The 27,202-nt window shown below is 41.1% G+C and overlaps 4 protein-coding genes across 24 annotated transcripts in view; 3 read left to right on the top strand and 1 right to left on the bottom strand.

Moving 5' to 3' along the window:
- Positions 1-5,086, top strand: part of si:ch211-285f17.1 (sickle tail protein homolog) — a 105,251-nt gene extending 100,165 nt beyond the window's left edge. For 13 of the 16 annotated variants that reach the window (XM_058631684.1, XM_058631621.1, XM_058631678.1 and 10 more), the window contains 3 exons: positions 80-1,717; positions 2,242-2,373; positions 3,422-5,086. In XM_058631684.1, coding sequence (XP_058487667.1) covers positions 80-1,717; positions 2,242-2,373; positions 3,422-3,979 — 2,328 coding nt within the window. In that variant the 3' untranslated portion in view covers positions 3,980-5,086. The remainder of the gene's footprint in view (positions 1-79; positions 1,718-2,241; positions 2,374-3,421) is intronic. The other 3 variants (XM_058631652.1, XM_058631669.1, XM_058631737.1) reach the window with 3 other exon arrangements.
- si:dkey-96n2.3 (uracil nucleotide/cysteinyl leukotriene receptor) lies at positions 3,926-7,106 on the top strand. Its single transcript, XM_058631762.1, has 2 exons — positions 3,926-4,015; positions 6,020-7,106. The coding sequence occupies exon 2, from the start codon at positions 6,028-6,030 to the stop codon at positions 6,958-6,960; it is 933 nt and encodes a 310-aa protein (XP_058487745.1). The 5' UTR covers positions 3,926-4,015; positions 6,020-6,027; the 3' UTR covers positions 6,961-7,106.
- A 491-nt stretch (positions 7,107-7,597) lies between these two features.
- Positions 7,598-27,202, top strand: part of nphp3 (nephronophthisis 3) — a 33,676-nt gene continuing 14,071 nt past the window's right edge. The window contains exons 1-38 of one of the 6 annotated variants that reach the window (XM_058623911.1): positions 7,617-7,648; positions 8,567-8,619; positions 8,711-9,108; positions 9,196-9,321; positions 9,414-9,564; positions 9,676-9,828; positions 9,983-10,116; positions 10,289-10,449; positions 10,563-10,719; positions 10,838-10,912; positions 11,013-11,183; positions 11,268-11,371; positions 11,462-11,576; positions 11,678-11,821; positions 11,925-12,022; positions 13,286-13,388; positions 13,522-13,604; positions 13,845-13,980; positions 14,119-14,283; positions 14,400-14,494; positions 14,589-14,711; positions 14,795-14,984; positions 15,102-15,343; positions 15,554-15,629; positions 15,716-15,843; positions 15,938-16,178; positions 16,301-16,426; positions 16,516-16,631; positions 16,738-16,902; positions 21,808-21,907; positions 24,787-24,912; positions 25,174-25,335; positions 25,422-25,586; positions 25,665-25,806; positions 25,890-26,011; positions 26,168-26,274; positions 26,463-26,574; positions 26,964-27,041. In XM_058623911.1, coding sequence (XP_058479894.1) covers positions 8,785-9,108; positions 9,196-9,321; positions 9,414-9,564; positions 9,676-9,828; positions 9,983-10,116; positions 10,289-10,449; positions 10,563-10,719; positions 10,838-10,912; positions 11,013-11,183; positions 11,268-11,371; positions 11,462-11,576; positions 11,678-11,821; positions 11,925-12,022; positions 13,286-13,388; positions 13,522-13,604; positions 13,845-13,980; positions 14,119-14,283; positions 14,400-14,494; positions 14,589-14,711; positions 14,795-14,984; positions 15,102-15,343; positions 15,554-15,629; positions 15,716-15,843; positions 15,938-16,178; positions 16,301-16,426; positions 16,516-16,631; positions 16,738-16,902; positions 21,808-21,907; positions 24,787-24,912; positions 25,174-25,335; positions 25,422-25,586; positions 25,665-25,806; positions 25,890-26,011; positions 26,168-26,274; positions 26,463-26,574; positions 26,964-27,041 — 5,016 coding nt within the window. In that variant the 5' untranslated portion in view covers positions 7,617-7,648; positions 8,567-8,619; positions 8,711-8,784. Of the gene's footprint in view, positions 7,649-8,564; positions 8,620-8,693; positions 9,109-9,195; positions 9,322-9,413; positions 9,565-9,675; positions 9,829-9,982; positions 10,117-10,288; positions 10,450-10,562; positions 10,720-10,837; positions 10,913-11,012; positions 11,184-11,267; positions 11,372-11,461; positions 11,577-11,677; positions 11,822-11,924; positions 12,023-13,285; positions 13,389-13,521; positions 13,605-13,841; positions 13,981-14,118; positions 14,284-14,399; positions 14,495-14,588; positions 14,712-14,794; positions 14,985-15,101; positions 15,344-15,553; positions 15,630-15,715; positions 15,844-15,937; positions 16,179-16,300; positions 16,427-16,515; positions 16,632-16,737; positions 17,882-21,470; positions 21,694-21,807; positions 21,908-24,786; positions 24,913-25,173; positions 25,336-25,421; positions 25,587-25,664; positions 25,807-25,889; positions 26,012-26,167; positions 26,275-26,462; positions 26,575-26,963; positions 27,042-27,202 lie in introns of those variants that run through there. The other 5 variants (XM_058623892.1, XM_058623860.1, XM_058623870.1 and 2 more) reach the window with 5 other exon arrangements.
- On the bottom strand, positions 17,843-21,249 carry uba5 (ubiquitin-like modifier activating enzyme 5). The gene is made up of 12 exons (XM_058623922.1): positions 20,957-21,249; positions 20,751-20,796; positions 20,343-20,432; positions 20,108-20,217; positions 19,928-20,014; positions 19,759-19,843; positions 19,560-19,664; positions 19,208-19,335; positions 18,992-19,127; positions 18,827-18,902; positions 18,625-18,731; positions 17,843-18,356 (listed from the first exon to the last, which is right to left on the bottom strand). The coding sequence occupies exons 1-12, from the start codon at positions 21,106-21,108 to the stop codon at positions 18,279-18,281; spliced, it is 1,200 nt and encodes a 399-aa protein (XP_058479905.1). The 5' UTR covers positions 21,109-21,249; the 3' UTR covers positions 17,843-18,278.

Raw genomic sequence — 27,202 nt, 5'->3', positions numbered from 1 at the left:
TCATCCATGTATATTTTGCATATATATACCATGTGAAAGTTGAATAAAATGATAACCTTTGTCCATTTCCCGAACACAGGTCATATACTATGTGACTGGCCAAATCTCCAAAGATCATCCACCCCCATCAGGAACGGAGGAGACCCCCGAGCACCAAGAACCCACGCAGCCTCCAACACAGGTGTCAAATGTCAATGTTAATGACAATTCTCCAAGCCAGGAACAGCAGCAGCAGCAGCCGCCACAGTCTCCACCGCCCAAATCTCCCCCACCTATATCGCCTAAGCCTGTGGGACTGAACGGATTCAAACTGGCAAAGAAGCAGTTTAAACGCTCCGAGTCCTTCAAGACCAAGGTAGAAATGGAGAAGGGGAAGATGCTCAACAAAATGAACGCTGAGAAGAAAAGTAAAATCATTCAGGAGCCCGTTTCGTCCAGTAAGAATATAAAACACGAGACGGTGGAAAAAACAGCAATTAGCCCCGTGAAACAGAAACTTAAAATTTCTGTTGCCCCAATTCCAAAAGCTCCTGCCGGCGACAACGGTCCACCAAAAGCTGCTTTTGATGAAGACGATGAGGGAGCTGGTCTAAGTCCTGATCTTCCTGGAGAAGAGCCACCTCCGCCCCCAGACAACATAGCATTTATGATCACTAACACCAAGGTACAGGCCTTGTCTAGTGGCGAGTACCAGGAACTGGTCAATGCCAAGAAGGGAAGTGTCCAGACAGTAACTGTAGGCGGTGCGTCAAACCAAGGGAACATCTCATCGGGTCCCAGTTTTCCACAGGATAATGGATTTAACAAGAAGCCCGTCATTATCATTTTTGACGAGCCCATGGATATCCGCTCCGCTTACAAGCGCCTGTCCACCGTATTCGAATGTGAGGAGGAACTGGACAGGATGCTGTCTGCAGAGCGTATTGACGAGGAGAGCGAGGAGTCGGACACGGAGAGAAGTAGTTGGCTGGAGGTAAAAGCTGGAGGGACCAACATGGATGATGGCAAAAAGGTCAGCTCCTCACACGGCACTGCTGACCATGTCAGCCTATCGTCTTCTTCTTCGTCGTCAATATCTGAACTCACTGACGGTGGAAACGTGGAGGATGCCAAGCAGGACAGTAAAAAGAAGTTCAAGTTTAAGTTCCCTAAGAAACAGCTGGCAGCACTGACGCAGGCCATCCGCACGGGTACCAAATCAGGCAAGAAGACTCTTCAGGTGGTTGTGTATGAAGATGAGGAGGAGTCCGACGGTACCGTCAAGCAGCACAAAGAGGCAAAGAGATTTGAGATTGCACGCTCCAAATCCTTAGCAGAGCCTCCAAAGGTGACAGGTCCGGCTGTGTTGAAGAAGCAGAACTCCGAGTCTCACTACAGAACAGACGAGATCCGGAAGAACACCTACAAGACACTGGACAGTCTGGAGCAGACCATCAAGCAGTTGGAGACCACCATTAATGAGATGGGACCACGCTCCCCTGAGGAGCCAGTCTCTATGGAGGAGGCTTTGGCAGGGAATGGGACAGGCTCAGACGGAGCGGGGCTAAAGAGGTCTTCCTCTCTCCCCACCTCCAGAGGGTTAGGCCCTAAGGTACCCAGCAAAAATTCATTGCAGCAGAAGACTAAACCTCAGCTCCTTCCTCGTCCTGTAGTCGTCCCTACCACTACCACTGCTACCACCGCCACTCTCCCCAGTGTCCCCAGCACCGTACAACAGGTCTCTCTCTAGCTCTTTTTGCTCCTGGAGCCTTTGGGTGCTTCTTTTTTTTTCAATTTTCCAATCTACCCTCACTCCAACCCTAACCACTGAGATTACAGAATCATTAATCCACTCCACAGGTGCTAGGAAATGTTGGAAATGTCCCCCGTGACTTTCTCCCTCTGTGAAATCATGGCTACATGATTGGGGGTGGCATTTTTGTTGGGTTCCTGGTCACCATCTTTCTCCTTTAGGTCATTGCTAAAACTCTGGGGTTTTCAGCAAGTGGCCAACTCATCATCAAAGACAGTCTCATGATGATTATGCTCTGATATCTTACTCATCTTGACTGCATGTACTATGTGTAATGACTTAAAGGTTTATGGTTCCACGGGGTGCATGATCTTTCACTGGTGTTGAATTAATTGGGGTTTTTTTTTTTACCTGTTAGTGTCTTGATTTTCATACTTCCTATATGGTGTGTGTTTTTTCTTTCTTTTATTTTATTTCTTGTTTTGTTTTTCGTTTGGATCCCCTTGCAGAACACCAGTGTCGCTTCCCCTACTAGTCGGATGCCCGTCCCTTTGTCTGCGAAGTCCAGGCAGTCACCGGGTACTACTGACAAAGCAGGAAAACAGCAAAAACTGCAGGACGCTCAGAGGCAGTTCCGACAGGTAGTTTTACTTTAGGGCCTTACCAGAGACGAGAGGAAACAAACATGTAGGGCTCGAAAACATGAGGCATGTATTGTAAGGTGGAAAAAAGACTGTCAAAGCTGTGAGATTAAAAAAAAAATAATAATAATAATAAGTCACCGTGATGGCGACTGTGGAACTGTTAATGTTTCTCTCGAATCTGCTGTGAAAAGAAGGCATGTTTGACTCTTGACTGTTACCCCATAACATCACTGGTACTGTATGCTTCTGCATGTCCACACTGCTCATGGTTTTCACTGTGTTGGTGACTTTAAAAAAAAAAAAAAAGAGAGAAAATGGCAAAGAACAACCAAATCCTGTCATCCGAGTTGTCATCACATCTCCGAATCCCATCACAGCTGAGTTCCGTAACAGTGTTTGCGAACACCCAGGATGCTTATGGCTATGATAAACACAAACCTTATTGACTTTTTCGGCTGTGCTCCTCCCTCCTCACAACGCACCTTGCTGCTGCATAGCTTCTTAACCTCACTGTGATATATTTCCTTCCCCCTGAAGACCTCGGCACATCTCACCATCTTGCACCATTAGCGTTAGTGAAATACTGGCCCACGTCCTCCCTGTCTGCACTCTTCAAACTCCTAACCCTATATTATCTAATTCTCTCCATCCCTCCCCCTTATGCAGCTTTGCCGTCTGAATTCTCCCGTACAGCCCTTTCACCAAACCCTAACAACTCCTCTAACACACAGGCCATCTGTGGAGATGCCGCTCCTGTCCGCCACTGCACTGTCTAACCTTCAAAGTTCCTTTGTTTGTGGTAACGTCTCTCAGTTCACTGTCTCACCTTTCATGTAGCGTAGTGGAAGCAGCTTCCGTAAATGTTGTTTTTTGTTGGTGTCTTTTTAGTCGTGTCTTAGTGATATTAATGTGTCTGTGCAGTCATAGTGTTTTCTATGTGTATAACTTGTAGCTTTAATTTAACATCGTCTTGCCTTATGTGTGTATTACTTGACCAGATTTCTATTTTGACAACCAGTATTTGTTTTGGCATCTCTGTTTGCAGGCTAACGGAAGTGCTAAAAGAGTGGGAGGGGATCATAAAGCTACTTCCCCAACTATTCCCGTCTCTAAAATCCCTGCTTTTTATCCTAGCACTAATAAAGGCAGTCCCCAGTCTGCACAGAACTCAGATGCTACTAATCCCATTAACCCTTCCTCCTCCTCCTCCTCCTCCTCCTCTTCCTCCTCCTCCTCCTCCTCACCTGTGACAAAGTCATCCATCCTGTCCTCTCAAGCTCCTCGCTCCGGTACCCTACCCTCCTCCCACATCCCCTCCCTGTCTAACGGATCCCTCAAACTCCCCGCGCCCTCACCGCACACAGGTAAAGCTCTCTCGTTCTCCTCGCAGACTCAGAATGGTCGAGTGCACTCCTCCTCTTCATTCTCCTCCTCCTCATCCTCCTCCTCCTCCCCCTCCCCTCTGTCGCCCACACCTTTGGGCCCAGGTGGAAAGAGCATCCGCACCATACACACCCCCAGCTTCACCAGCTACAGGTCCCACAACGGCAACAGTGGCAAATCCTGCATCCCGACAACCACGTCAGCTAAGGACACAGCTTAGCCCCATTATCGCCCCTCTGGTTTTACTGCATAGCAGGTAGACTCGGTCATGTTTTTATTATTTTAAATCATTTTGGTTTGTTTTCACTATTCTTATTTTTTTTTTTTGAATGTTTTTGTAAAAATATTAAGTGATGCACTCTCCCGATTCATGTTCTCTTAGACACTGGCATTCTCACAACAATGCTTTTTTTTTGGATCATACTTACTTAGATTCTCTCTTGAAGGTGTACAAGATGTTTGAAAAGATTTTACAACTTGAGCTAAAAAGAAGAAAAAAACAAACTATTTAGTGTCACCACTTTGTAGATAAAGTGGAAGGCTTTCGTGGTGTTGAAAATCTATTTTTCTTGCTGTAGCTATGAATAGGGACTATAAAGTTGATGTACAATCATAAAGTACCGCGTAAAAATTGTGGTTTATTTTTCAAACCAGAGATTGAATAACCATAGTCTATTTAATCTTCTATATTTCTTGTGTTTGTCAGACATTGATCGGTCTTGTAAATGCCTTTTATGAATGTATACGCGATGTATACGGACGTTTTAAACTAGAACTCACAATGGACTTTTTTTTATTTTCCCTGAGAGAATTTTCCTAATTTTCTCTGCCAACTTATTTTACAGATCTATACAAGCGGTATCACGAGTAATACAAGTTTTCATTTTAGTGTGCCTCTTTGCCAAAAATTGTTGTACAATGACTCACTTCAAGCCTAATTCAGTCACAAGATTTAGAGGAATTTACATGCACTCTTTCGGTTGAAGTGTTGATACTGGTCTTGGTTTGTTTTCATTCTCTAAATGTAAACTGTACTTAAACATAGATAATGAAGCCTGTTCTCCCACGTGTACATAGATGCTTCTACTAAGAAAATAGGTAGTTTTGTTAACAAACCAAAGTTTATTTGTATGCATGCCTTTCAGATACTTTAGGAGAGTGGTGTAAAAGAAGAATTACGTTTGCACAGATAGGTTTTGTAAATATTTGGTTTCTTCTCCTTTTCTTTTGTAAAGCTTTAAATCATACTATAAAAGAGCAATGTGGTTGAAAAAAAACGAGTACAATTGTGTTGGAGTAGCAAAAATAAAGAATTGCATGCTTGTAAGGCGCCATGCTTCTGTGATTCCTGTGTGAAATCCTGTGTCTACATACACAGTATATATAAATATACTTGTGTCTATGTGCACGTGTGTCTTCACATAAATATGAAAGAAGAGAAGTAGCATAGATAAGAGCAGCAGCTGTTCTCACTTCCACTTCTGTCTGTTGTCAGACTAATGGTTGAAACTGATCTTTAACTTATTGTATTTTGGAATACGGCTGATCTGCACCTCTACAATAACAGGTGAGACTATGATTATATTTATGATTATTATTATTATTACAACATCAATATTATTAATAATAACAGTGCTGAGGTTTTTTTAATTAATATTATGTATTACACATTTTGTGATGCTAAATATGTCACATCATTTTGTACATTTAAGTGTAAAACACTAATTTATTTTATAGAGAATCAAATTCATCCTGTTTGAAATTTGAAAGACATGATGTGGGGATGTTTGGGTCAGTAATACTTTTATTACGTACATTGATGGTCAATTTAGGAAGTATGTCGGATACTGATTTCCATGAAGAAGGCATAACTTAAACATTTAAATACTAATACATCCCACCTTATTTAAAAACGTGTAGTTTTCATTATGATTTAATTCATTTACATGGGAAATGTATTGTGCATCTCTGAAAATATTTCCTCCACTTTCTAAAAAAACGTGAATATGTTTTTACTCTAAATATCTGACGTTTTCTTTCACATCTCTGGGTGCACTTACTGTTTAATAAACATGTACAAATGATGTTGCATATGTAACCACCAGTCACATTTTGTCACATGTTCACCTTACATTCTTACTTTCATTTTGATACACCAAAAACATGACTTAGTGAATCATCCGAAGACTTTTGGACCATGTGATTTCACTGCTGTCTATTATGTAAAATGGTCATTTGTTTCTGTTCTGTGCTGCACCAGGCTGAGCCATGAACATCTCTGAGGAGGGCCTCTACACCAGCGCCTCTCACCAAGAAAACATTATCTTTGCTGTGTTTTACATCCTAATTTTCATCATTGCTGTTCCTGGGAATGCTTTGGCACTGTGGGCCTTCTTTCGTCAGGACAACACGTCTCCGTCTGTTGTTTTCCTGAGGCACCTTTCCATAGCAGACATCTCCTATGTCCTTATTTTACCCATGCGTATCGTTTACCACCTCTCTGACAGCCACTGGCCCTTCGGACATGTGCTCTGTGAGTTATCAGGCTTCCTCTTTTACCTTAACATGTACTGCAGCCTCTACTTAATGAGCCTGATCAGCCTGGACAGATTAGTTGCTGTGGTTTTCCCTATTAAATCATACAGAATCAGGAAGGCTAAATATGCAAAAGTGGCTGCTGGAGTTCTCTGGGGGATAGTTATTGTGTCCATGAGTCCTATACTTTTATCTGTAGTGAAAGGGACCAGCAGTGCACCTGGCGTCTGCAACAAGCTGTACTTAGAAAAAACCTCTCCCACAGCTCTGATTTCCACAATAGTGGCATTTGTTATTCCCCTCACCACCATAGTGGTTTCCTACATCCTGATTCTGTTGAAACTAAGAACAGTCAAACAAAAAGAAGAACGGCCGGTGAAGGATAAGGCCATCAAAATGATCGTGCTCATCGTGATGAACTTCCTGTTTGCTTTTGTACCCTACCATGTGAGTCGAGTGATATATATCCAATTTCACAGTCGTGGGAGTGTGATTGCAGCAAGCTACGAGTCAGTGGGAAGAGCCAATCACATCACATCGGCCCTCACCTGTGTCAGTGGTATACTGGACCCGGCCATGTACTTCTTCCTAAACCCAGGATACAGGAACAAATTACTCAAGTTGTTCTGTAAAAATAAAGACATTAATCAAGCAATGACTGTTTAGGTCACTGTTTAAAACCAATGCATGGAACTGTTGAACATACTGTATTTATATACCCACTTCTTTATCACCAAGACATCCTTTAAAATGTTATATTCTGAGAAATGTTTGTGTGCAACCTTCAAGTGTTATTAAAAACCTATGACATATTTTTATTGTTTTTTTTTTTTGTTTTTTTTTTACATTGCTTCCTTTTGAATTATTGCACATATCTTACACCAAGGTGGACATCCCTGTATACATATTTATATTCTTAATGTAAGTGTCATTAAATTCAATAACTGACCATCACATCATAAGGATATTTCATTGCCCTGCACAATATCTGTGTTAATCCTTAACAGTTACATCAAATATCACCCCACTGGGACTTGTTAAATTCTTAAGAAACGTTTACATAAGTGTAGGTTTTTGGAGCATGCAGGCTACCATACTTGATGTACATACTTGAGGAATGTCACTAACACGTACACTTTATATTCAGTTTCCCTGTTATGATAACTGCAAAATCCAAAATATAAGAATACAAACCTCCATGTGCTTTACATCCAAAAATATACTATAGAAAGCACAGCGGCGACTAAAATTGACTTTTGCACAGTTTGTCCTACGCAAGCATCCGTATCACTGACTTGTTACCAAGGCAGCCAGGGAGAAGCTGTGAAGGGAGCGGACTCAGCGGAGGGTGAAGGTATGTTCTTTTTAACCACTTCTTAAATGTTTCCGCTACGTCTTTCGAAGCCAGACAACTTTTAGATAATTATTTTTACTTTCATTCCTTTCGTTCGCCAACGCCCTACGACAGTAAACATCTCGTCGTTCGATCAAAAAAAACGCTATTTCTTTACAGTTACGCTAACATAAGCTAACTATGTACAAGTATGTTTAGCTGTAGTCGTAAGAGAGAACTCTACTCACAGCCACTAAAATAAAGAAGCTGTTTTTGTGAAGGATGCTAGGTTGATAGATACACAACGCTATAAAGAAATGCAACAACATTTGAAAATAAAACTAACAAATGAAGAAATAGGATATACAGAATAATCTAATCACAGTGGATGTACACACACACGCCACTTCATTAGGTACACATGTCTTTTTTGACTTTTGTCCAACTGCAAAGGTAATTCAGTCTTTTTTGTAGTGAAATCAACATAATATTTTTCATACTCAAATATTGGACTGACTGGTTGTTTATCTCTATGTGTGGCCCTGTGATGAACTGGCCAACGGTCCAGGGTGTACCCCGCCTATCACCCTATGTTAGCTGAGATTGGCACAGCGGCCCCCCACGACCCTTTGGTGGAGGATAAAGCAGTAGATGATGTAGATAATGGATGGATGGATGTTGCAGCAGATGTGCAAAAATAAATAATCCACAAAATATAGTGCTGTAGGGGCCACTAGCATAGAAGTCAAAGAATTAATCAATGAAGATTGTGGATTCTTGTGCCTTACCTTCTTCGCCAACTTGACTTGTCTTTGACTTTGATGATTGGTGTATTGAAATACAGTTTAATCACAACTTCATTGCCCTGAATGAGACAACAACAATTAGGTGTAATCCAAAAGACAATAATTCACCAAATAATCTTACATTCCTCTAGAGAAGACCATATGTTGGGATATGAAGGCTGATATAGGAGGAGGATAAAGTGGCTGGTAAGTGTATAAAGTTACCAATAATGTGCATAAGAATAATCGTCCACAGCCTAGTTTGCTGAAATTTTTAGTAGTTGTCATTCCTCTCCAGTCTGTCCAATCTCACAGGTGCAGGCATGTGCATCCAAAAAGGCTGAGAGCCTTTTACCACCCTAGGCTGCCACCATGGGCACCGCATCCTCTCTGGTCAGCCCAGGAGAAGTGATTGAGGATGGATATGGGGGTGAAGGTGGGGAAGCCTGTGAGATCCCAGTGGAGGTCAAGCCCAAAGCCCGACTCCTACGCAGCTCCTTTCGCAGAGGACCACGGGTGATCGGGGCCAGTTTCAAGTCCACGGGTTCAGTGGACCTGGAGTACGCTGCGGAGTACGAGAGACTCCGTAAGGAGTATGAAATCTTTCGTGTCAGCAAGAATAACGAAATATCATCCATGCAAAAGAAGGAAGCCAAACTGGATGAGGAGAACAAGAGGTTAAGAGCTGAACTGCAGGTGATTTAAAATAACTAGAAACTATATTATAACTTACAGGGTTTTTACATTTTTTGATGATGTGCAAATCTCAATATGTGACAACAGGCTCTGCAGAAAACTTACCAGAAGATCCTTCGAGAAAAAGAGAGTGCTCTTGAGGCGAAGTACCAAGCTATGGAGAGGGCTGCTACTTTTGAACATGACAGAGACAAAGTGAAACGACAGTTTAAGGTAAACCACATGTGATGTGACTGTATTACTCTCTCTCGCTGGTGATCATGATTGCACTGGAAGCCCTAACTCTTTGGTTAAATGACCACCAGATTTTCCGTGAGACGAAAGAAAAGGAGATTCAGGATCTCCTCCGAGCCAAAAGGGACCTAGAGGCTAAACTGCAGCAGCTGCAGGCTCAGGGAATCCAAGTCTATGACCCGCATGATTCTGACTCAGATGACAACCAGACCACTGTTACCGGTAAGTGGTGCGATTACTTTGTTTTCAATCAATCTGTTCAGCAAACCAATTTCTGTTCAGAAACACTCCTTGTGTGCTTGTATTGCTTTTTTCTACCGTATATCTCTGTAGCTGCCGGAACACAGTGTGACTACTGGACTGGTGGTGCACTGGGAAGTGAGCCCTCTATGGGCAGTATGATGCAGTTGCAGCAGACTTTCCGAGGACCAGAGTTTGCTCACAGTCTGATCGATGTGGAGGGACCGTTTGCAAATGTGAGCAGAGGTAAGAAAAGTTAACTTTTTAAGTTGGGCAGAAGTAACCAAACACATGCCATGGTTATCATCACAGAAAAATACTTGTACTTTTATAGGAATGACCTCTACCTGCAGTGTGCTCATATGTTTCACTTGTACACTTGTGTGTCTTTCTTCGTCAGATGACTGGGATGCTGCAGTAGCCACTTTACTTCAGGTCTCCCCTCACGTGCCCCAGGCCTTATGGAGTAACACAGTACGCTGCTACTTAATCTTTACTCAGGAGACCAAAGCTGAGTTGGATATCTTTATGAAGGTAAGTTAATCTGGCAATGTGATACATAGGAACTGTAAATACTGCATTTTCTTGGGATATAATTGATTTGTTTTTCCTGGACTTTGCATAAAACAACACAGGAAGAGGACTGTCTAAATAGACAGTATTAGTTTTTGATTTAGCAGCCCGTTTTCTACTTTTCTGATTGCAGAAACACTCCTCTGTGTTACGGAAGATGTGTGAGGGTCTGGGTCATTTCTACCTGAACGTCTGCTTCCCAGAGGAAACCGCTGCCTCATATGTTGTGGAGCGCAAGCAGGAGCTTGAACGAAGCTCCGTGTGTGTGCTTCTCCTCAAATCTACTGTCTCCAGGTACACAAAAATGTCCCACACTTTTTCCTTAATGGGATGTCCCCCTTGCAATGTAGCTTACATTAATTCTATTGTTCGATTCTTTGTGTCATGTTTGAAATACATGTGCGTAGCTCTGCGGTGGAGGATTGTGAGGAGGCGTTTGTGAAGAATCCAGATGGTCATCCACTGGTGCTCTACCTCAGAACTGACGAAGATCACAGTTTGACTGGACCCACCAGGCAACTGCTGGAAAGGGTCAATGCTGCGGACAAGGCTGGTAAAATCAAGGTGAGTAGTGTGTAGTGTGTATTAAATAAATGAAGGCAACGCAGAGGAAATTCAGTATTCAAAGTCAGATAAAAGCTGAAATTGCCACAGTTGTTTTGCTGATAACTTTTAAACTTAGGTGGTGGATCACAGTGGATCCGCAGAAGATGGAGCTGACCTAATTCATGCTCAGCTAGAGAGAGTCATCAGACAGGTACAAAAAAAAAAAGTGACCCATTACTTCAGGAGATTTATGTTCACCTGTCATTGCCCCCACAGGCCGTTGAACTTTAAATCTCACCCTCTCCTTCCAGGAGTTGCTGGGTTTTGAAGGAGCAGATGTGGAATCCAAGGACTCTGGGATAGAGGAGGGGCGTGAGGAAGACTCTGGAGATGTCCTCTGGGACCTGCACGATGAACAGGATCAGATTGAGTCCTATCAGCAAGCCTGTGGCAGCACCACCTCCCAGCTGGGTTTCCAGAGGGTAAGGGGAGTATTCTTTTCTTTCAAATTGAATCATTTATGTATTAATTTCTCTGAGTTTGATTGTTGTCTCCTCCACACTCAGTATATAGATCGTTTGAATGACATGATCGCTGCTCCCCCTCCCACCCCTCCTCTGCTGGTGTCTGGTGGTCCAGGCTCAGGAAAATCTCTCCTGCTTTCCAAATGGTGAGCACATAATATTGATTCAGTTTAGCATTGTGTGTCATCTCACTGATGAATCTTCTCAAATATTTACTGTCTACTTATCTCTTTCAGGATTGAGCTGCAGCAGAAGCAGACGCCCAACACTTTGTTTCTGTATCATTTTGTTGGTCATCCTCTTTCCACAAGTTCAGAGCCTGTTCTCATAATCAAACGCCTTACAGTCAAAGTAAGTCTTTGTTATTATTTTTATTATTATTATTATTATTTGACAAACGGGGATTTCGCTCTGCTGTCATTAATGTATGTGTTGTATCTGCGGTCACGTAGCTGCTGCAGCATTTCTGGTCCATTTCCGGCTTGTCTATGGAACCCAGTAAGATCTTGGAGGAGTTTCCCCGCTGGCTTGAAAGACTTTCCGCACGTCACCAAGGAAACATCATCATCATCATCGACTCCATCGACCAAATACAAGTACGACACACGTCTATAACACCACATTTCACACTTACATCAATTTCACTCAGAATAACCCTTGTAAATATAGAGTTGGTCTTTTTTTTTTTTTTTTATCCAGCAAGCGGAAAGGCACATGAAGTGGCTGATCGACCCCCTGCCTGTTAATGTGAGAGTGGTGGTGTCAGTCAATGTTGAGACGTGTCCTCAGGCTTGGAGGTAGGACCTCCTGCTGAAACCTAAATATACAGTGGATGTAAAAAGTGGTGTACACACCCCTGTTAAAATGCAATAAAAAACAAACAAATCCATTAGGGTTACAAAGCATTGTTGAAAGGTATCAGTCAGAAAAACTGTCATCAAAAAGTGGAGGAAAATATGGGACAACAGTGACATCGCCAAGAACAGGACGTCCCTCCAAAATGGATGAAAATGTAAGATGAAAACTGGTCCAGGAAGCTGCCAAGAGACATATAGCAACACTGAAGGAGCTGCAGGAATTTCTGGCAAGTACTGTCAGTGTAGTACATGCGACAATAGTCCTGTACTCTCCATGTCTGTGGGGTATGTTTACAAGGTGGAAGCAAAGAAAAACATCCACACTTGGCTAAAATTTGCCAAAAAATACATCAACTCCCCAAAATGTGTTAAGGTTTGAAACCCAGGTTGAACTTTTTGGTCACAATTCCCTTTGCTTTTCTACACCTGGAACTGGGAATTCTGAACGTCCTAAATACCAGTCACTTTTGGCCCAAAACTTTTAGATGTCTGCTAGAAAACTGAAAATGAAGAGGAATTTCACCTTTTTAACACAATGGTGACCCCAATCATTTATCCAAATCAACAAAATAATGCCTTCACCAGAAGATATTTAAGTTTGGAACGGCCCAGCCAGAGCCCAGACCTAACTGTTACATAGACTGGCACTGTCTATGTACATTGCCTTGAGATAATGTATGTTATGATTTGGCGCCATACAAATAAAATTGAATTGAATTGAATTGAATTAAATCAGGGCCACACAGTGGTGTAGTGGTTAGCACTCTCGTGATGTGATGATGACTGACTGAATTAAATCACTTAGAAAATCTGTGGGGGGACCTGAAGAGGGCTCTGCACAAGAGATTACCTCTCAATCTGACAGATTGCAAGCAAGAGTGGGCAAATATTGGCAAGTCGAGATGTGCCATGATGATAGACTCCGACCCAAGAAGATGGATTGCTGAAACCAGTTTGTTGTCAATTCAATTGTACAGGTCATAGGTCACATTAAGGGTGGGAAAAGTTGTATTTATTTTAGTCATGTTTTTTTACATCACAAAAACCTGGTGTTTTTAACAGGGGGTGCGTACACTTTATGTCTCCACATGTTTTACTCTGATTCCTGTTTGTTTGTTTATTTATTTTGTATGCCCTAATATACATTTTTGATATGCTTATGCAGTATTTTTATTTGTAATCCAGTAAACCCGTCTTTTTCAGGTTGTGGCCCACGCTCCACTTAGACCCACTAAGTCCCAGAGAGGTTAGGAGTGTTGTCAATGCAGAATGTCAGACTGTTGACTTCAAGCTTACCAAGGACCAGGTCAGGAATCTTCCCATTATTCCGAGATTTTTGTCTTCATGTATGTTTCTTAATGCAGAAAAATGTGTAATCTCTGGCAGGTTTTTATTTTTTATTTTCTGAGAATGTGGTACTTTTTTAATTTTTGTTCCAGGAAAAGAAGCTGGAGAGGCACTGTCGCTCTGCGTCCACATGCAATGCACTGTATGTCACACTCTTGGCAAGGATGATCATCAGGTTAGCCGGCACTGGTTTTCCAATTCTAAATACTGTATATTGATTTGTCACTGAAAAATTATCTTTTCTTCCATTCCAGTTAGATATTTTAAGAGTTTCCACATACTTTATTTCCAATACTTCTTCAGGGAGAAGATAACTGTACAAATGCTGAAACGTAGCCCTCGTGATTCTGATTAAGTGTGGCTCTGGATGAGATGTTGACTTGATTGTGTTGCATGTTTTGTCGCCGTTTAGCAGCTGGTCATGTTGGTCACAGGAGAAGAGCATGGAGCAGTTTCTGCAGTGTCCAGACACCATGTCACTCTACCGTCTGGCACTGAAGATGGCGCTGAGCTCCCTTAACAACGACAGAGAGCGACTTGTAATGAGAGAGGTGGCCTGTTTCAATACAAAATACCTATAATAAATGTGTAATTATGTATTTGTTTGAATTAGTTGACACAGAAATAGTCCAAATTAAGTTTGCTTCCCCCCCCAACACTAACTTTTACAGTATGTGCTTTTGTTTCAGATACTGTGCCTTGTATGTGCGAGCCATAATGGAGTGAGTGAATCTGAGGTCCTGGACCTTTTCCCAGAGCTTGAGGTACCTGTCCTGTCCTCTATGCTGTACCACCTGAACAGACTCTGCATTGTAACTCTCCGTTGCGGGCTCGTCAGGTTCCAACACCTGCAGGTAATTTTTATCATCATTAAAGAAAAAGAAAAAATGCATAAAAGAAGAATATTGATTTGATGCTAAACATAAAACAGCTTTTGAGGTTTTTGTGTCTTTCTGTGAATGTCTTTCAGGCTTGGGAAGCTGTGAGGTTGGAGTTCCTTGGTGGAGGAAGCAGCTCTGCTACTTATAGAGAGAAACTTATCCATTATTTCAGCCAACAACTCAGGTGCTGCAGAGTGGCTAAATTGTCCTCCTGCAACAGATTTCCCATGTCACTTAAGCTGACTTGACATTTACTGTGTTTATGTATGCGTGTACAGCCAGGACCGCGTGACGTGGCGTGTTGCAGACGAACTTCCCTGGTTGCTCCAACAGCAGGAGGACAGGACGAATCTTCAGCTCAGCCTTTTGAACCTGTTTGTGTCCCAAAATCTCTACAAGAGGTGCTAAACACACAGACATCACAAGGCTTTGCACATTATTTGTTCAGTCATCGTTTTTACACGTGTTTTTTTTCATTTTCCAGGGGTCATTTCTCTGAGCTGCTGGCCTATTGGCAGTACGTAGGCAAAGACAAAAGCTGCATGGCCAGTGAGTACTTTGACTCTCTGAAACACTATGAGAAAAACTGTGAGAGTGAAGAGAGCATGACCAAGTTGGCAAACCTGTATGAGACCTTGGGACGTTTCCTCAAAGACCTGGGCCTTCCAAGTCAGGTAGATGTTGTACTTTTTTGTAAACACTTTCCTTTTGACTAATTACAGGAACTAATGTTAAGTGAGTTTGCATTTGCTTACACATCCAGTATAAGTGGCTTGTGTCTGCTTGTCCAGGCTGTAGCCCCTTTACAAAGGTCCCTTGAAATCAGGGAGACGGCCCTGGATCCGGACCATCCCAGTGTGGCCCGCTCCCTACATCAGCTGGCCGCGGTTTATGTCCAGTGGAAGAAGTACGGCAACGCTGAGCAGCTGTATAAGCAGGCCATGGAGATAAGTGAGAACGCCTACGGTGCCGAGCACGCCAGTGTGGCACGAGAGCTGGAGTCACTCGCCATGCTCTATCAGAAACAAAATAAGTAAATGAGAAACTCTTGGTTTTGACTTTTTATTGTTGTTCCTATAGTAAAGTTTATTGGTTGTTTTTAGCAGAACATTGTTTTTGCATACAGGCATCCCGCCTGTGTGGAAGATCTTGGCACCTTTTTTTTATTAAAGTAAAAGTCAGACACTCAACATTGCTCAAGATGCATGCTTAATGACTCGCACCTGGTACTTAAAAAAATCAGGTATGAACAAGCAGAGAGACTCCGCAAGAGGTCGGTGAAGATTCGTCAGAAAACTGCTCGCCAGAAAGGGCATATGGTGAGCATATTTCTCTGGTACCCACACGTGAGGTCATCGTCACCTTCTCAGGCTTGTTACATGTGTTTTTTTACTCACCTTTTCAGTATGGCTTCACTTTGTTGCGACGCAAAACTCTGCAGCTGGAAGAGCTGACGCTGGGGAAAGACTCTGCCGACTGTGCCAAGACCCTGAATGAGCTGGGGGTCCTGTACTACCTCCAAAAAAACCTGGAGTAAGGCACACACTCACAGTTCCATACCAAGTCAATTTGCACTTGACCCGTTTGTTAAAAGGCTTGTTTGTGTCCCTGTCTTTGTTCTCACCAGTGCAGCCAAGGTGTTTTTGACCCGCTCCCTGGAGATGCGTCAGCGAGTCCTCGGTCCTGATCACCCAGACTGTGCTCAGTCTCTCAACAACTTGGCCGCACTGCACACTGAGAGGAGGGACTACGAGACTGCCGAGGACATGTATGAGAGGGCGCTGGACATTCGCAAGAAGGCCCTATCTCCAGACCACCCGTCGCTGGCGTACACACTCAAGCACCTGGCCATGCTGTATAAACGCAGAGTGAGACACACGCGCCTGTGCTTGCTGTAGGGCTGCATGACTTGCATTATTGGAATCTAATTTTCTTTGCTTGTTGACAGTGAGATGAGCATGAGTCTGATGTAATGATGTGTTTTGTACAGGGAAGGCTGGAGAAGGCTGTGCCACTGTATGAGCTGTCCCTAGAAATAAGGGAAAAGAGTTTTGGGCCCAAACATCCCAGTGTGGCCACAGCACTGGTCAACTTGGCTGTAATATACTGCCAAATGGTGAGACATGCATTGTTTTTTTTGTAGGATTATGAACCGTGTAGCTGTAATTTAAGTTGTCACTAAATATGAATTTTGGTCTTCTGTAGAAGAAACACAGTGAAGCTTTACCTTTGTATGAACGAGCACTGAAAGTCTATGAGGACAGTTTAGGACGCTCACATCCACGAGTTGGAGAGACCCTTAAAAATCTGGCTGTGCTTAGGTGAGTAGCATTTGGTTTATTAAAAAAAGAAGTAGCACCCTTTTTTAAATTTTACATTGAATAACTTTGAATATTTTTATGTTGTGATTCTCTGACTTTTAAATAGCTATGAAAAGGGTGACTTTGAAAGAGCAGCGGAGCTTTACAAGCGGGCGATGGAGATTAAAGAGGCGGAACCATCGCTTGTATGTGGAAATGCACCGTCCCGCCATTCCTCCAGTGGGGATACGTTTAGTCTCAGGGGACCTGCTCCTCCCCCACATGCCCCAAGGTGACTGCGTTTAGCCACTAATACTCCAGTAAGTGTTTTATTTTTAACAGGAGTCGCATCTATATAAAAACAAATGGCTTCATGAGGAGGGAACCATCCTGGTCATCCAACTCTGTTGTCTGGATGGTGAATTCTCAGTATTAATCTGTGAAACCTGTATTTGAAAACAAGTATTATTTATAAAACAATCATGTGGAAGTGACTTTGGGACTCAGGTTTACACAATTGTAAAATTAGACTCACTTTCTTTCTTACAAATTAATTCATGGCTCAAAATCAATTCAGCCAAGTTCTGCACTTATTTTCTGCTTATTCTGCTGATTGAGTCTTTTTTTTTTTTTTTTTTTTTTTTAAATACTCAAGTTTTTGTTTTGTTTTTACAAAAAATAACATTGGAAATGTGATTCTTGTACTTTTCCTAAGGACGCACCAGATGAACCATCAGTCCTTACCTTAACTCATTATGATCATGACAATATTTTTTAATATTAACTGGTGGGTCTCTAAGGCCTCTAGCACTTTTTTCAAGTCTATATTCTGGACATTCTGATTCACAAACATGAGCTGCTGTTTAAGTCAAACGATGCCATTTTTATGTTACCTTAGTGTTTACCTGATAGTATTAATCGTGTATTTTTAAAGGGAAAATATAGAGCCTCAGACACCAGAGCAACCTTAGCCAACACTAAATGGACATATGTATTCCTATCGCTGCAGGATTTTAAGGGAATTGCCAAAAACACAATGGTGCCGAATAAATGTCCATATTTTTTTAAGTACAATAAAATGAATGTTCATGGAGCCAAAAGGAACACAATGTAACAAAGGTTTCTGTCAATGTTAAATGTAATTTGGGTTATCGTATGTCTTTTTTATTCATATATGCATGCATTAATGTCACCAAATATGTCCAAGAAAACAAATCACAGTATCATGAAGATTGCGTTCCATCCAATAAATACTTTATTGAGAAAAATTACATTAGTACTGTTGTAGTAGCAGATGTTTTCTTAAAGCGGAGTGACAGGGCACGTAACTGTATATCCACTAACCAAAAATGCAGAAAATACAATGATTTTAATGTACTAACAAAGATATAACTCTTGTGACTTTTCTGTACTGCACACCTCTCCAGTACAAAAGCTTGTGACACAATGAAATGCAAAGACATTTTTATGGTTTCTACAACAATGCCATCAGCGTTACTTTCATGCATTCCTCATTTGTAGCCGTTAGAAGGAATTAATTCTGGCTTCTCATTAGCTTTGATTTTTTTTTGGCCCCTAGCAGCCACCATTACAATTATTTTCTAAAGAAAGCAATGAAAATGCATATGAGAAAAAGGCTTTTTTATGTGAATAGTAGAAATTCATCGTCTATAACTTTCTCATCTGAGCCATCAGGTCTTCTAAACTCTGCTCCGTCTCTTCCACCACATCTCCACTTGCTGTGTTCTGGTTCAAACAAGAGAAAGCAATTATTTTCTTTATAGTTAAGTTGTAAAAATTAAACCTCAACATAAAATCAACCGCATACTACTTTTGAGAGCATCAAAATTTCTGCCAACCAAGCAGTGGTTTAATTTTACATTAGCGTGGTATAAAATAAAACTAGAGTACTTCAAGATGTTGTCGAGTTATTGTTATTGTTATTGTTATTAAAACGAATACAAACATTTAAAACCAGATAATCCTAAAAATCCTTGTCTTAAACAATACTGACCTCAGCAGGAATGGTGTAGGCCACAGTGATGCCTTCTGGTAGGTCGGGTACAGTGCCTGTAGCAGCCTTTAACTCTGCATCAGTCACCTCAGATACTAGTTCAATCCCTGCACAGCACATTAAGGGTAAATACACATTGGATGTAATGTAACTGGTTACACAATTAAAAACTGTTTAGAACCTTTAAGTTTTTTTCACTCACCCCACTCATTGTCCTCATGCACAACAACCTCCTCTTCCACTATGACTTCCACCTTCGGTCGCTCCGCTTCTTTCTTCTGAAGAGGAAACATTACACATGTGGCTGCAATTAATTATGTGTTCTAACTGGCTCAGTATCCTTAACTGCAGTACTTGACAAGTGCACCTTGTATTCCTCCTGTTGCCTCCTGCAGTAACGGTCGTTACACTGGGGGTTGGCTTTCATGGCCATGGTGGGAAAGAAGTCCTGCATGGCATTGTAGCCAAGGTAATGACTGACGGTACCGAACTTCAACAGATACCTATGAGCCAAAATATAAACGTTACACCTTTTGAATGCACTTCTTTAAATTGTGTTTGATTATTAATAAAATGTTCTTACTTGAGGACGTTTTGGACCAGGATTCCTGCGACCACACCCATGGTTGTTGGTAAGCTGGCAGCACACACACCCTCTCTCTTTAAGGTCTTCTCATCAATGTTAGCTGCTACCACCAAGGGGGGAGCACACTGACAGAGGATTTGCGTGTTAAAAACTATGATACAACTTTAAGTACTGCCACAATGCCAGTAACAGTTAAAGGTCCAGTGTGTGTTATTTGCATAAGTGCACAAGTATAATCACTTTAAAATGAATATTTGGCTTTATATAAAGCCAAACATTATATATAATTTAACATTTGAAATAGATACTTGCTACACAAACTGTGTTTGTGATGGTTTTGTGGACATACAGCAAAGCAGGCAGTCTCTCCAGGAATGATGAGCTGGATGTGTCCTGATACTGCGTTCTCACTGACCCCAGACTCCATCCAGATCTGACCTAGTTCATTACATGCCTGAGACGAACAGGTTAATGTTATTAAAAAAATATATAAATAAAAAAAGTTTGAGCACAATATAGAAATACAAATTTAACAGTGATGTACATACAGTATTGATGGCCATTCTGGCCTCAAAGTTGTCCACACAGCTCAGGATCAAATCCACTGGCGTCCCTTCTTCCAACCCTCCATGACTGAGAATACACAGAATAATATTATGAAGGCCTGAGGAGGACGTAGTGTTAAGACTATAGTACCACAGGATTATTAAGGCCCACCTGATTCGATCCATAAAATGTGTGAAATTTTCCATGGTGGTGATGTTGTAGTTGTGAGTCTCAAATGACACATCCGGGTTGATGTTTCTGTTTGGAAAATTGAGGGACTTGTAAGTAAAGAAAAATTCAATGTCTCCTCTTCTGTGACAGTGGTAGCATACTATCAACTACAGGATTTACCTGAGCGTGTGTTCTGCTGCTTCTACTTTGCTGAGGCCTGCCTGGTGCGGCTGGAAGAACAGTCTGTTCATATTTGCCAACTCTACCTTATCGTAGTCAAAGAGAAGCAGCTGTGACGGCAGAGGACGACATTAAGTGAAGGTAAGCACACATGGAGACAAACTGGTGAATGAACTTAATGCATATACAGTACGTACTGGTGAAGTGGATGGAATAATTAAACGACTCTTATTACCTTACCAATGCCACATCTAGTGAGCATTTCAGCCGTCACACTGCCAACTCCACCAACACCAACCACAGCTACTGTGAATGTCCGGATTTTCTGTTAAATGTATACATATTTAATTATATTTTTTTTAGTTATAAAGACCAGTATTTTTCCACTCAACAGTTTTGTACAAATGTACTTTATAATGGACTTTATTTGAATACATTTAATATCGTTGGGACTTGGTCCATACCTGTATTACTGTATTTCCTTTTTTAAAGTAATATAGTTCAATAGCATAAAAGAATAAGGCATTACACATATTCACTTGTCGATATTCTATTACTGCTGCAAAAAAAATGGCAAATACGAAAAGGTGGCACATGATTATTGCACTGATGTATGGCAACAGAGAATCATATCCTTGCATACCTCATAATCTTCCACGATGCCCATTCTCTTTAAAGCCATTAGACGACTGCAAAGAAAACATACTGTAGTTGAAATGATGGTTCTGCCTCCATGTGTGTTGCTGAATGACTCACTAAGGCGTAGCCTCTCAGTGCCGTGGGCAGAGCATTGACTAAATCTGGCAAACAGATAATAATAATAATAATAATAATAATGTAAAAAGTCACCTGTATGGGTTGGAATCGACAACTTCCGCGCTCATTTTGTCAATTTTGGGTCTATGAAGAGCATCCTCCATGGCGCACTGCTTCTGCTTACACTTTATCAATTCATTTTCCAGCTCTCTCACACGCAGCTTCAGCTCCTCCACTGTCGTCATCTTTAAAAACAAAACCCGCTAATAAACGGCCTCAAATAAATGTAGAAATGTGAGCGAAAGAGGACAACAGACGCGTTTGAATCGGTACAGAAAGTACACGTCTTCACAACTCAAATCAGCTGTCAAGATGTGTGCTCCCAAAAACAACGTCCGTGCAGAAAACGATTACTAATACCCCAAAAGGTTCCTACACCGTTAGACGATTTTTGTTTTGTTTAAAGTGCTGTCTTTGTGTGTCGTATTATTATTATTATTGTTATTATTATCATTATTATTATTATTATTATTATAATATACGATTTAAAAGAAGTGAATAATAAGTGTAAGGTTCGATTATTCTAATTATTTTAATGACGTTACAGGAGTGTGCAACCGTAAACCGTCCGATGACTAACAGCACTTTGGACGTCGTCAACTCCACACACCACAACAGCGCACCTGTACGCAATAAACTCATCAATCTACCTGAGTTATGGACGAAGGGACAACTCCTGTGCGACCACAACACAAGTTTGATGTCGACAGACTTCAAAGATATTTGTCTGGCTTGACAAACAATAGCGCACTCGCTGTAAGTCAGTACAGGTAAGACAGACACGAAGCGTTGGTTTGTGACTTTAACAAGTGGACTTTGCTATCGTATGACGTGATTCGGAAACTAACTTCGGCGTCGTTGCCAACGTGCTATTGTCTTTCCAGTGCTGGTCAGTCAAACCCAACCTTTCTAATACAGACACCCACCAAAAGTTATGTCCTCAGGAAGAAACCACCCGGCAAGCTGCTGCCAGGGGCTCACAAGGTAAAGTTTGCTTTTTATGAATAAAAGCTACAACAACAGCACCATTGTATGTTGTTGCTGCCCACCTCTCCACCAGTGACGTGAAGCCAAATGTGGGAAGAAGAAGGCATTCACATTAGGGGGTGAAAATCCCAGGGTATCTCACCATAAGATACATGGTCCACAATACCAATAATATCACGATACAACGATTCTGTGTTAATCAATATATTGCAAGACAGTCAAATAGCGACACATCATATCATCTAACTGAAGAAAACCAAACGCCTGTTAAAAGTGCAGGATTTCTCTTTTTATTCAACATATGGAACGTGCATAAAGTCTATGTATTGAAAGTGGATGGGACATCGCTTAACATATCTCACTGTAAACTTCAGCCTCTGGTGTATAGATTATCATATTGCACAGGGAAGGACTATGATATATTGTATTACCAATTTGCTATTTTGACTGGTTTGGCAAACGGTTACAACTGATATAATGAGAATCTTTCATATGGAAACTGTGTACATTTTCTATTATAAACTGATTGGTTGATTACAGAATTGGAATAAGAAGTGGATCACTACATACAGCGGAGAAAATAAGTATTGAACGCGTCAACATTTTTCTCAGTAAATACATTTTCTATGGGGCTATTGGGATGAAATTTTCACCAGATGTCAGTAACAACCCAAGTTATCCACACATACAAAGAAATAAAAACAAATGAGTCCACAAATGAAGTTGTGTGTAATAAAGTGAAATGACACAGGGAGAAAGTATTGAACACATGACGAAAAAAAGGTGTAAGAAGGCACAGGAAGCCAGTATTTAGGAAGCAATCCTGCCCCCTATCAGTGCAAACTAATATTAGCTGGATAAGTCCTAATTGGTGGCCTATAAAGGTTTCTCATTACCAAGGTGAGACTCAAGAAGCATTTCAAGATGGGTAAAAGCAAAGACCTGTCCCAAGACCTTCACAAGCTTATTGTAGACAAACATACGGCTGGCATTGGTTACAGATGTATATCTAAACTTGGAAAGAACATCGTTACCCATTAACCGACCGCGACCAGGTGCTCCTCGCAAGATTACTGACAGAGGAGTCCATAGAATAATTAGAAGAGTTGTCTAAGAACCAAGGACCCCTCGCGGAGATCTTCAGAAAGACCTTGAAGAAGCAGGTACAGTTACAATTAGTAATGCACTCCACCGCCATGGCCTCTATGCACGCTCACCACGCAAGACACCACTGCTCAAGAAAAGGCATGTGGAAACTCGCTTAAAGTTTGCTGCACAACATTTGGACAAGCCAATGTTATACTGGGAACATATAATCTGGTCAGATGAGACCAAAATTGAACTCTTTGGCTGTCATAACATACAATATGTTTGGAGAAGAAAAGGCACTGCACATCACCCTAAAAACACCATACCAACAGTGCAGTTTGGAGGTGGGAGCATCATGATGTGGGGCTGTTTTTCAGCATCTGGCACTGGCAGACTTCATGTAATTGAAGAAAGGATGAATGGAGAAATGTATTGTGATATTCTTGATAAGAATCTGCTGCCATCCACAAGGATGCTGAAGATGGTGGACATTTCAGCAAGACAATGATCAAACACAAAGCCAAGGAAACAATCAATTGGTTTAAGAGAAAGAAAATCGTCACATAAATGTTAGAATGACCCAGTCAATCACCTGACTTGAATCCGAATGAATACCTCTGGAAAGAACTGAAGATCAGAGTTCATAAAAGATGCCCCCGGAACCTTCAAGATTTGAAGACAGTTTGTGTGGAAAAATGGGCAAAAATCACAGCTGATCAATGTGTGCGACTAGTTTCTCCATACAGGAGGCGTATTGAAGATGTAATTACCAACAAAAGCTTTTCTACTAAGTATTAAATAAATTTCAGCAAGTGTATTCAATACTTTCTCCCTGTGTCATTTCACTTTATTACACACAACTTCATTTGTGGACTCATTTGTTTTTATTTCTTTGTATGTGTGGATAACTTGGGTTGTTACTGACATCTGGTGAAAATTTCATCCCAATAGCCCCATCGGAAATATATTTAGTGAGAAAAATGTTGACGCGTTCAATACTTATTTTCTCCGCTGTATATGCATATTTTAGGGTTCCGCTTTAAAACAAATTACTAGAAATAAGTATAATGTAATTTACAAATCTGCAAGTACACGAGTATCATACTACTAATAATAAATCTTTGTTCATAACGCACATTACATCATCAAATCCTCAAAGTGCAAGGTTAAGAGCATAACATTCAATTTTACTAAAGAGGATAAAGCCAAGATGAGATTAGAAACTGAACATATTAAAAACCGCATCTTTAGAAAATTGTTTAAAAATCAAAAATTGGGGGAAAAAAAATCCTTTCTATATGTACTCATGTACAATACATGAGTACTTATAAATATTGGAGGAAAAGGTTGCAAACAAATGCACAAATGTGAGACTTGTGCACTTCATGACCTGAGTTTAAATTTTTCATAAGTAAATGAGATAATAATACTCACAAATCATTGCTTATACTGTATATGAAGTCTCTTGATGCAGACCTCAAGTAGCTTTCGTCTCTCCTCCACCAGGTGGCTCTCTTACCAGGGCTTTACACAGAACTGCCTTAAAAGCCCCTCAATATAAATTGCAGAGCACATTTAACTTTTTCAATTTAGGATCAAATATTGTGAGTAATTAATTAAAAAACATATCCTCCACACACTGTCTGCAGCACATTTAAAGTGAATGTACAGTTTATATACAGCATTCTGTCGAGGAAACTGCATTCAAAACGTACAATTGAACTAATGATTGTTAATGATCTGTGGTATTTAGGCACAGTGGTTCATGCAGTGATTTTTGTTTGCAGATGGACAGAGAGTATCGGGTACAAAAGGCCCTGTTTTCTGTGGGATTCCCTGTGCCTAAGCCTCTGTTACATTGCACTGATGCACAGGTCATTGGAACAGAATTCTACTTGATGGAGCATGTGAAGGTAAATTTGTGAACCCAGCATGAAGTTTTCTTTGACCTCTGCTCTATACTCACAACCAACCAAGCCACTAAATATGTAGTTTGCTATAATTTGCCACTAAAGACCAAACATTTAGTTCCTTGCAAACTCATCTCGTTGCAATATTACAATTTCAATTCAATTTTACAATTAATGAACTGCCAACTAATGCATTTTGAGTGATTTGATTTGGAATTACCGATATTTGAAATAAATTATTATTTATCCCTCTCTCTTGACCAGGGTCGCATATTTAGGGATCTTCGCCTCCCTGGAATGAGTCCTGCAGAGAGAACGACCATGTATGTGGCTGCAGTGGAAGTGTTGGCAAAACTACACTCGCTGGACCTGCGATCACTGAACCTTGAAAGATATGGGAAAGGACCAGGCTACTGCAAGAGACAGGTGAGCATACGCAGTGTGCAAAGTACATCAAATAACTTTATACATCTAATCTGTAAAAAATGTTTTTTTTTTTAAACTGAATTAAGGTGTCCACCTGGATGACGCAATACACTGCTGCAGCCCACAGAGACATTCCAGCCATGAATCAACTGTCTGATTGGTTGATGCAAAATTTGCCAGCCAATGACAATGAGGTCACACTCGTCCATGGAGATTTCCGAGTGGATAATTTAATATTCCATCCAACAGAGGTGCAGTTTCACAGCTACCCTGACCACTTTGTTACATATAACAGTTAAGATTTAACAAATTGTGTTTGCTGTCATTAGGCACGTGTGATAGCAGTGTTGGACTGGGAGCTGTCTACCACTGGGCAGCCCCTCGCAGACTTGGCCTATTACCTAATGCCTCTCTTTTGGCCCAGAAGCCTAAACATTGTCGAAACAATGGGCAGCTTAAAGGATGTAGACGGTAATCAAAATGAAGATCAAAGAAGTCAAGCAGGATTATCATATTTTTTTAAACATGCATATGTCTCTCCATCTACTGAGTAGGGATTCCAACTGTAGATAATCTGATCTCCATTTACTGCCGGTGCCGTGGGATCCCATTTGCTCTGCCACAGTTGAATTTCTACCTGGCCCTGTCTCTCTTTAAAATGGCAGGTATTGCTCAGGTGAGTTGCTGGTGAGGAAAAAGTCATATATTTGCATTTAAGAATAATGCTTTGAAGCTGTAAATATAATTTATAGTTGTTATAATTGAGAGAGCACGAAGGAAACATGACAATTGCTCACGCTTTATATTAACCCTTTCTTTTTTTTGGCATCAGGGAATCTATGCTCGCCACCTTCTGGGTAATGCTAGTGCTCCCAATGCAGCACAGTTTGGCCAGTGTGTGGAGCCCTTGGCGAACATTGCCTTGCAGCTTGCAAAGGGGTTGGTTTCAATTTGAATTTTATTGATATCAAGCATTAAAATAGTCCAAACACAGTGGTAAATTCAGTTGTTGCAGGACAATACAGATTGATTCCACCTGCTGATTTAAATTAATCCATCAGTATCCAGCTGCTGCTTCCAGTAATCCCTATTGGCTTTTTTTACGTGTGGGTTGTTTTTCCTGCCAGACCGCTCACAGGTCCAACAGAGGACAAGCTCTTCCTCCAGACAGCTAAAGGTCATACTGTTCTCCAGCAAGTCAAAGACTTCATGAGACAACATGTCCTTCCGGCTCAAGAGGTCAGTGCCAAATGCTATCAGGAACAGAAGAGATATTCCATTTGCTTTTATATTGGGTAAACAGTGAGTCTGTAGATTATAGTGTTGTTCACGGAATCATTATTATAGTGTTCATAATGAAAAGCAGGGGTATCGTCACAAAGCTTTTATTTGTGACCGATATGCAAACATAAGAAAAACCCCAGTAAGATAGGACTGCAGATTCTGTTTTGTTGAAGTCGCTCAACAAATATCTCATTAAAACTTTGGTCAGGTGAAGATTTATCTTGTGTGGCAGGTTCTTGCTGATTAAAACCATGCCTGGTTAAGCACAGAGTTGATATACAATGGGTTCATAGGTTTACTGTGACCTTTAATGACCAATCCACCAGGTGATTTATCTTTTACAGGAAGTTGCAGAGTACTACTCCAAACACGCTCAGTCTTCACAGAGGTGGCACACACCGCAAATAATACAGGATTTAAAGGTATGTAAGAAATTCTGTTATATTTGGAAACCATACTTTTTTTTTTTTTCGTTTTCTTTTTTTTAACATAAACACAGCATGAATAGCTCAAGGGCACAATGTGTTTTCAACCCTGTCTAAACACTGCACACCCCTTCTGAGTCAGCCACACATGCAACAAT

This window comes from Solea solea, chromosome 1 (genome assembly GCF_958295425.1).
Source record: "Solea solea chromosome 1, fSolSol10.1, whole genome shotgun sequence".
NCBI lineage: Eukaryota > Metazoa > Chordata > Actinopteri > Pleuronectiformes > Soleidae > Solea > Solea solea.
This window is presented reverse-complemented; position numbering and strand designations above follow the sequence as displayed.

Coding starts and splice junctions, on each gene's coding strand:
- si:dkey-96n2.3 (XM_058631762.1), top strand. CDS start 6,028: ATGAACATCTCTGAGGAGGGCCTCTACACCAGCGCCTCTCACCAAGAA.
- uba5 (XM_058623922.1), bottom strand. CDS start 21,108: ATGACGACAGTGGAGGAGCTGAAGCTGCGTGTGAGAGAGCTGGAAAAT. Junction 20,218..20,342: donor CTAGATGTGGCATTGGTAAG/GTAATAAGAGTC, acceptor CTGCCGTCACAG/CTGCTTCTCTTTGACTACGA. Junction 19,844..19,927: donor CATTTTATGGATCGAATCAG/GTGGGCCTTAAT, acceptor GTGTATTCTCAG/TCATGGAGGGTTGGAAGAAG.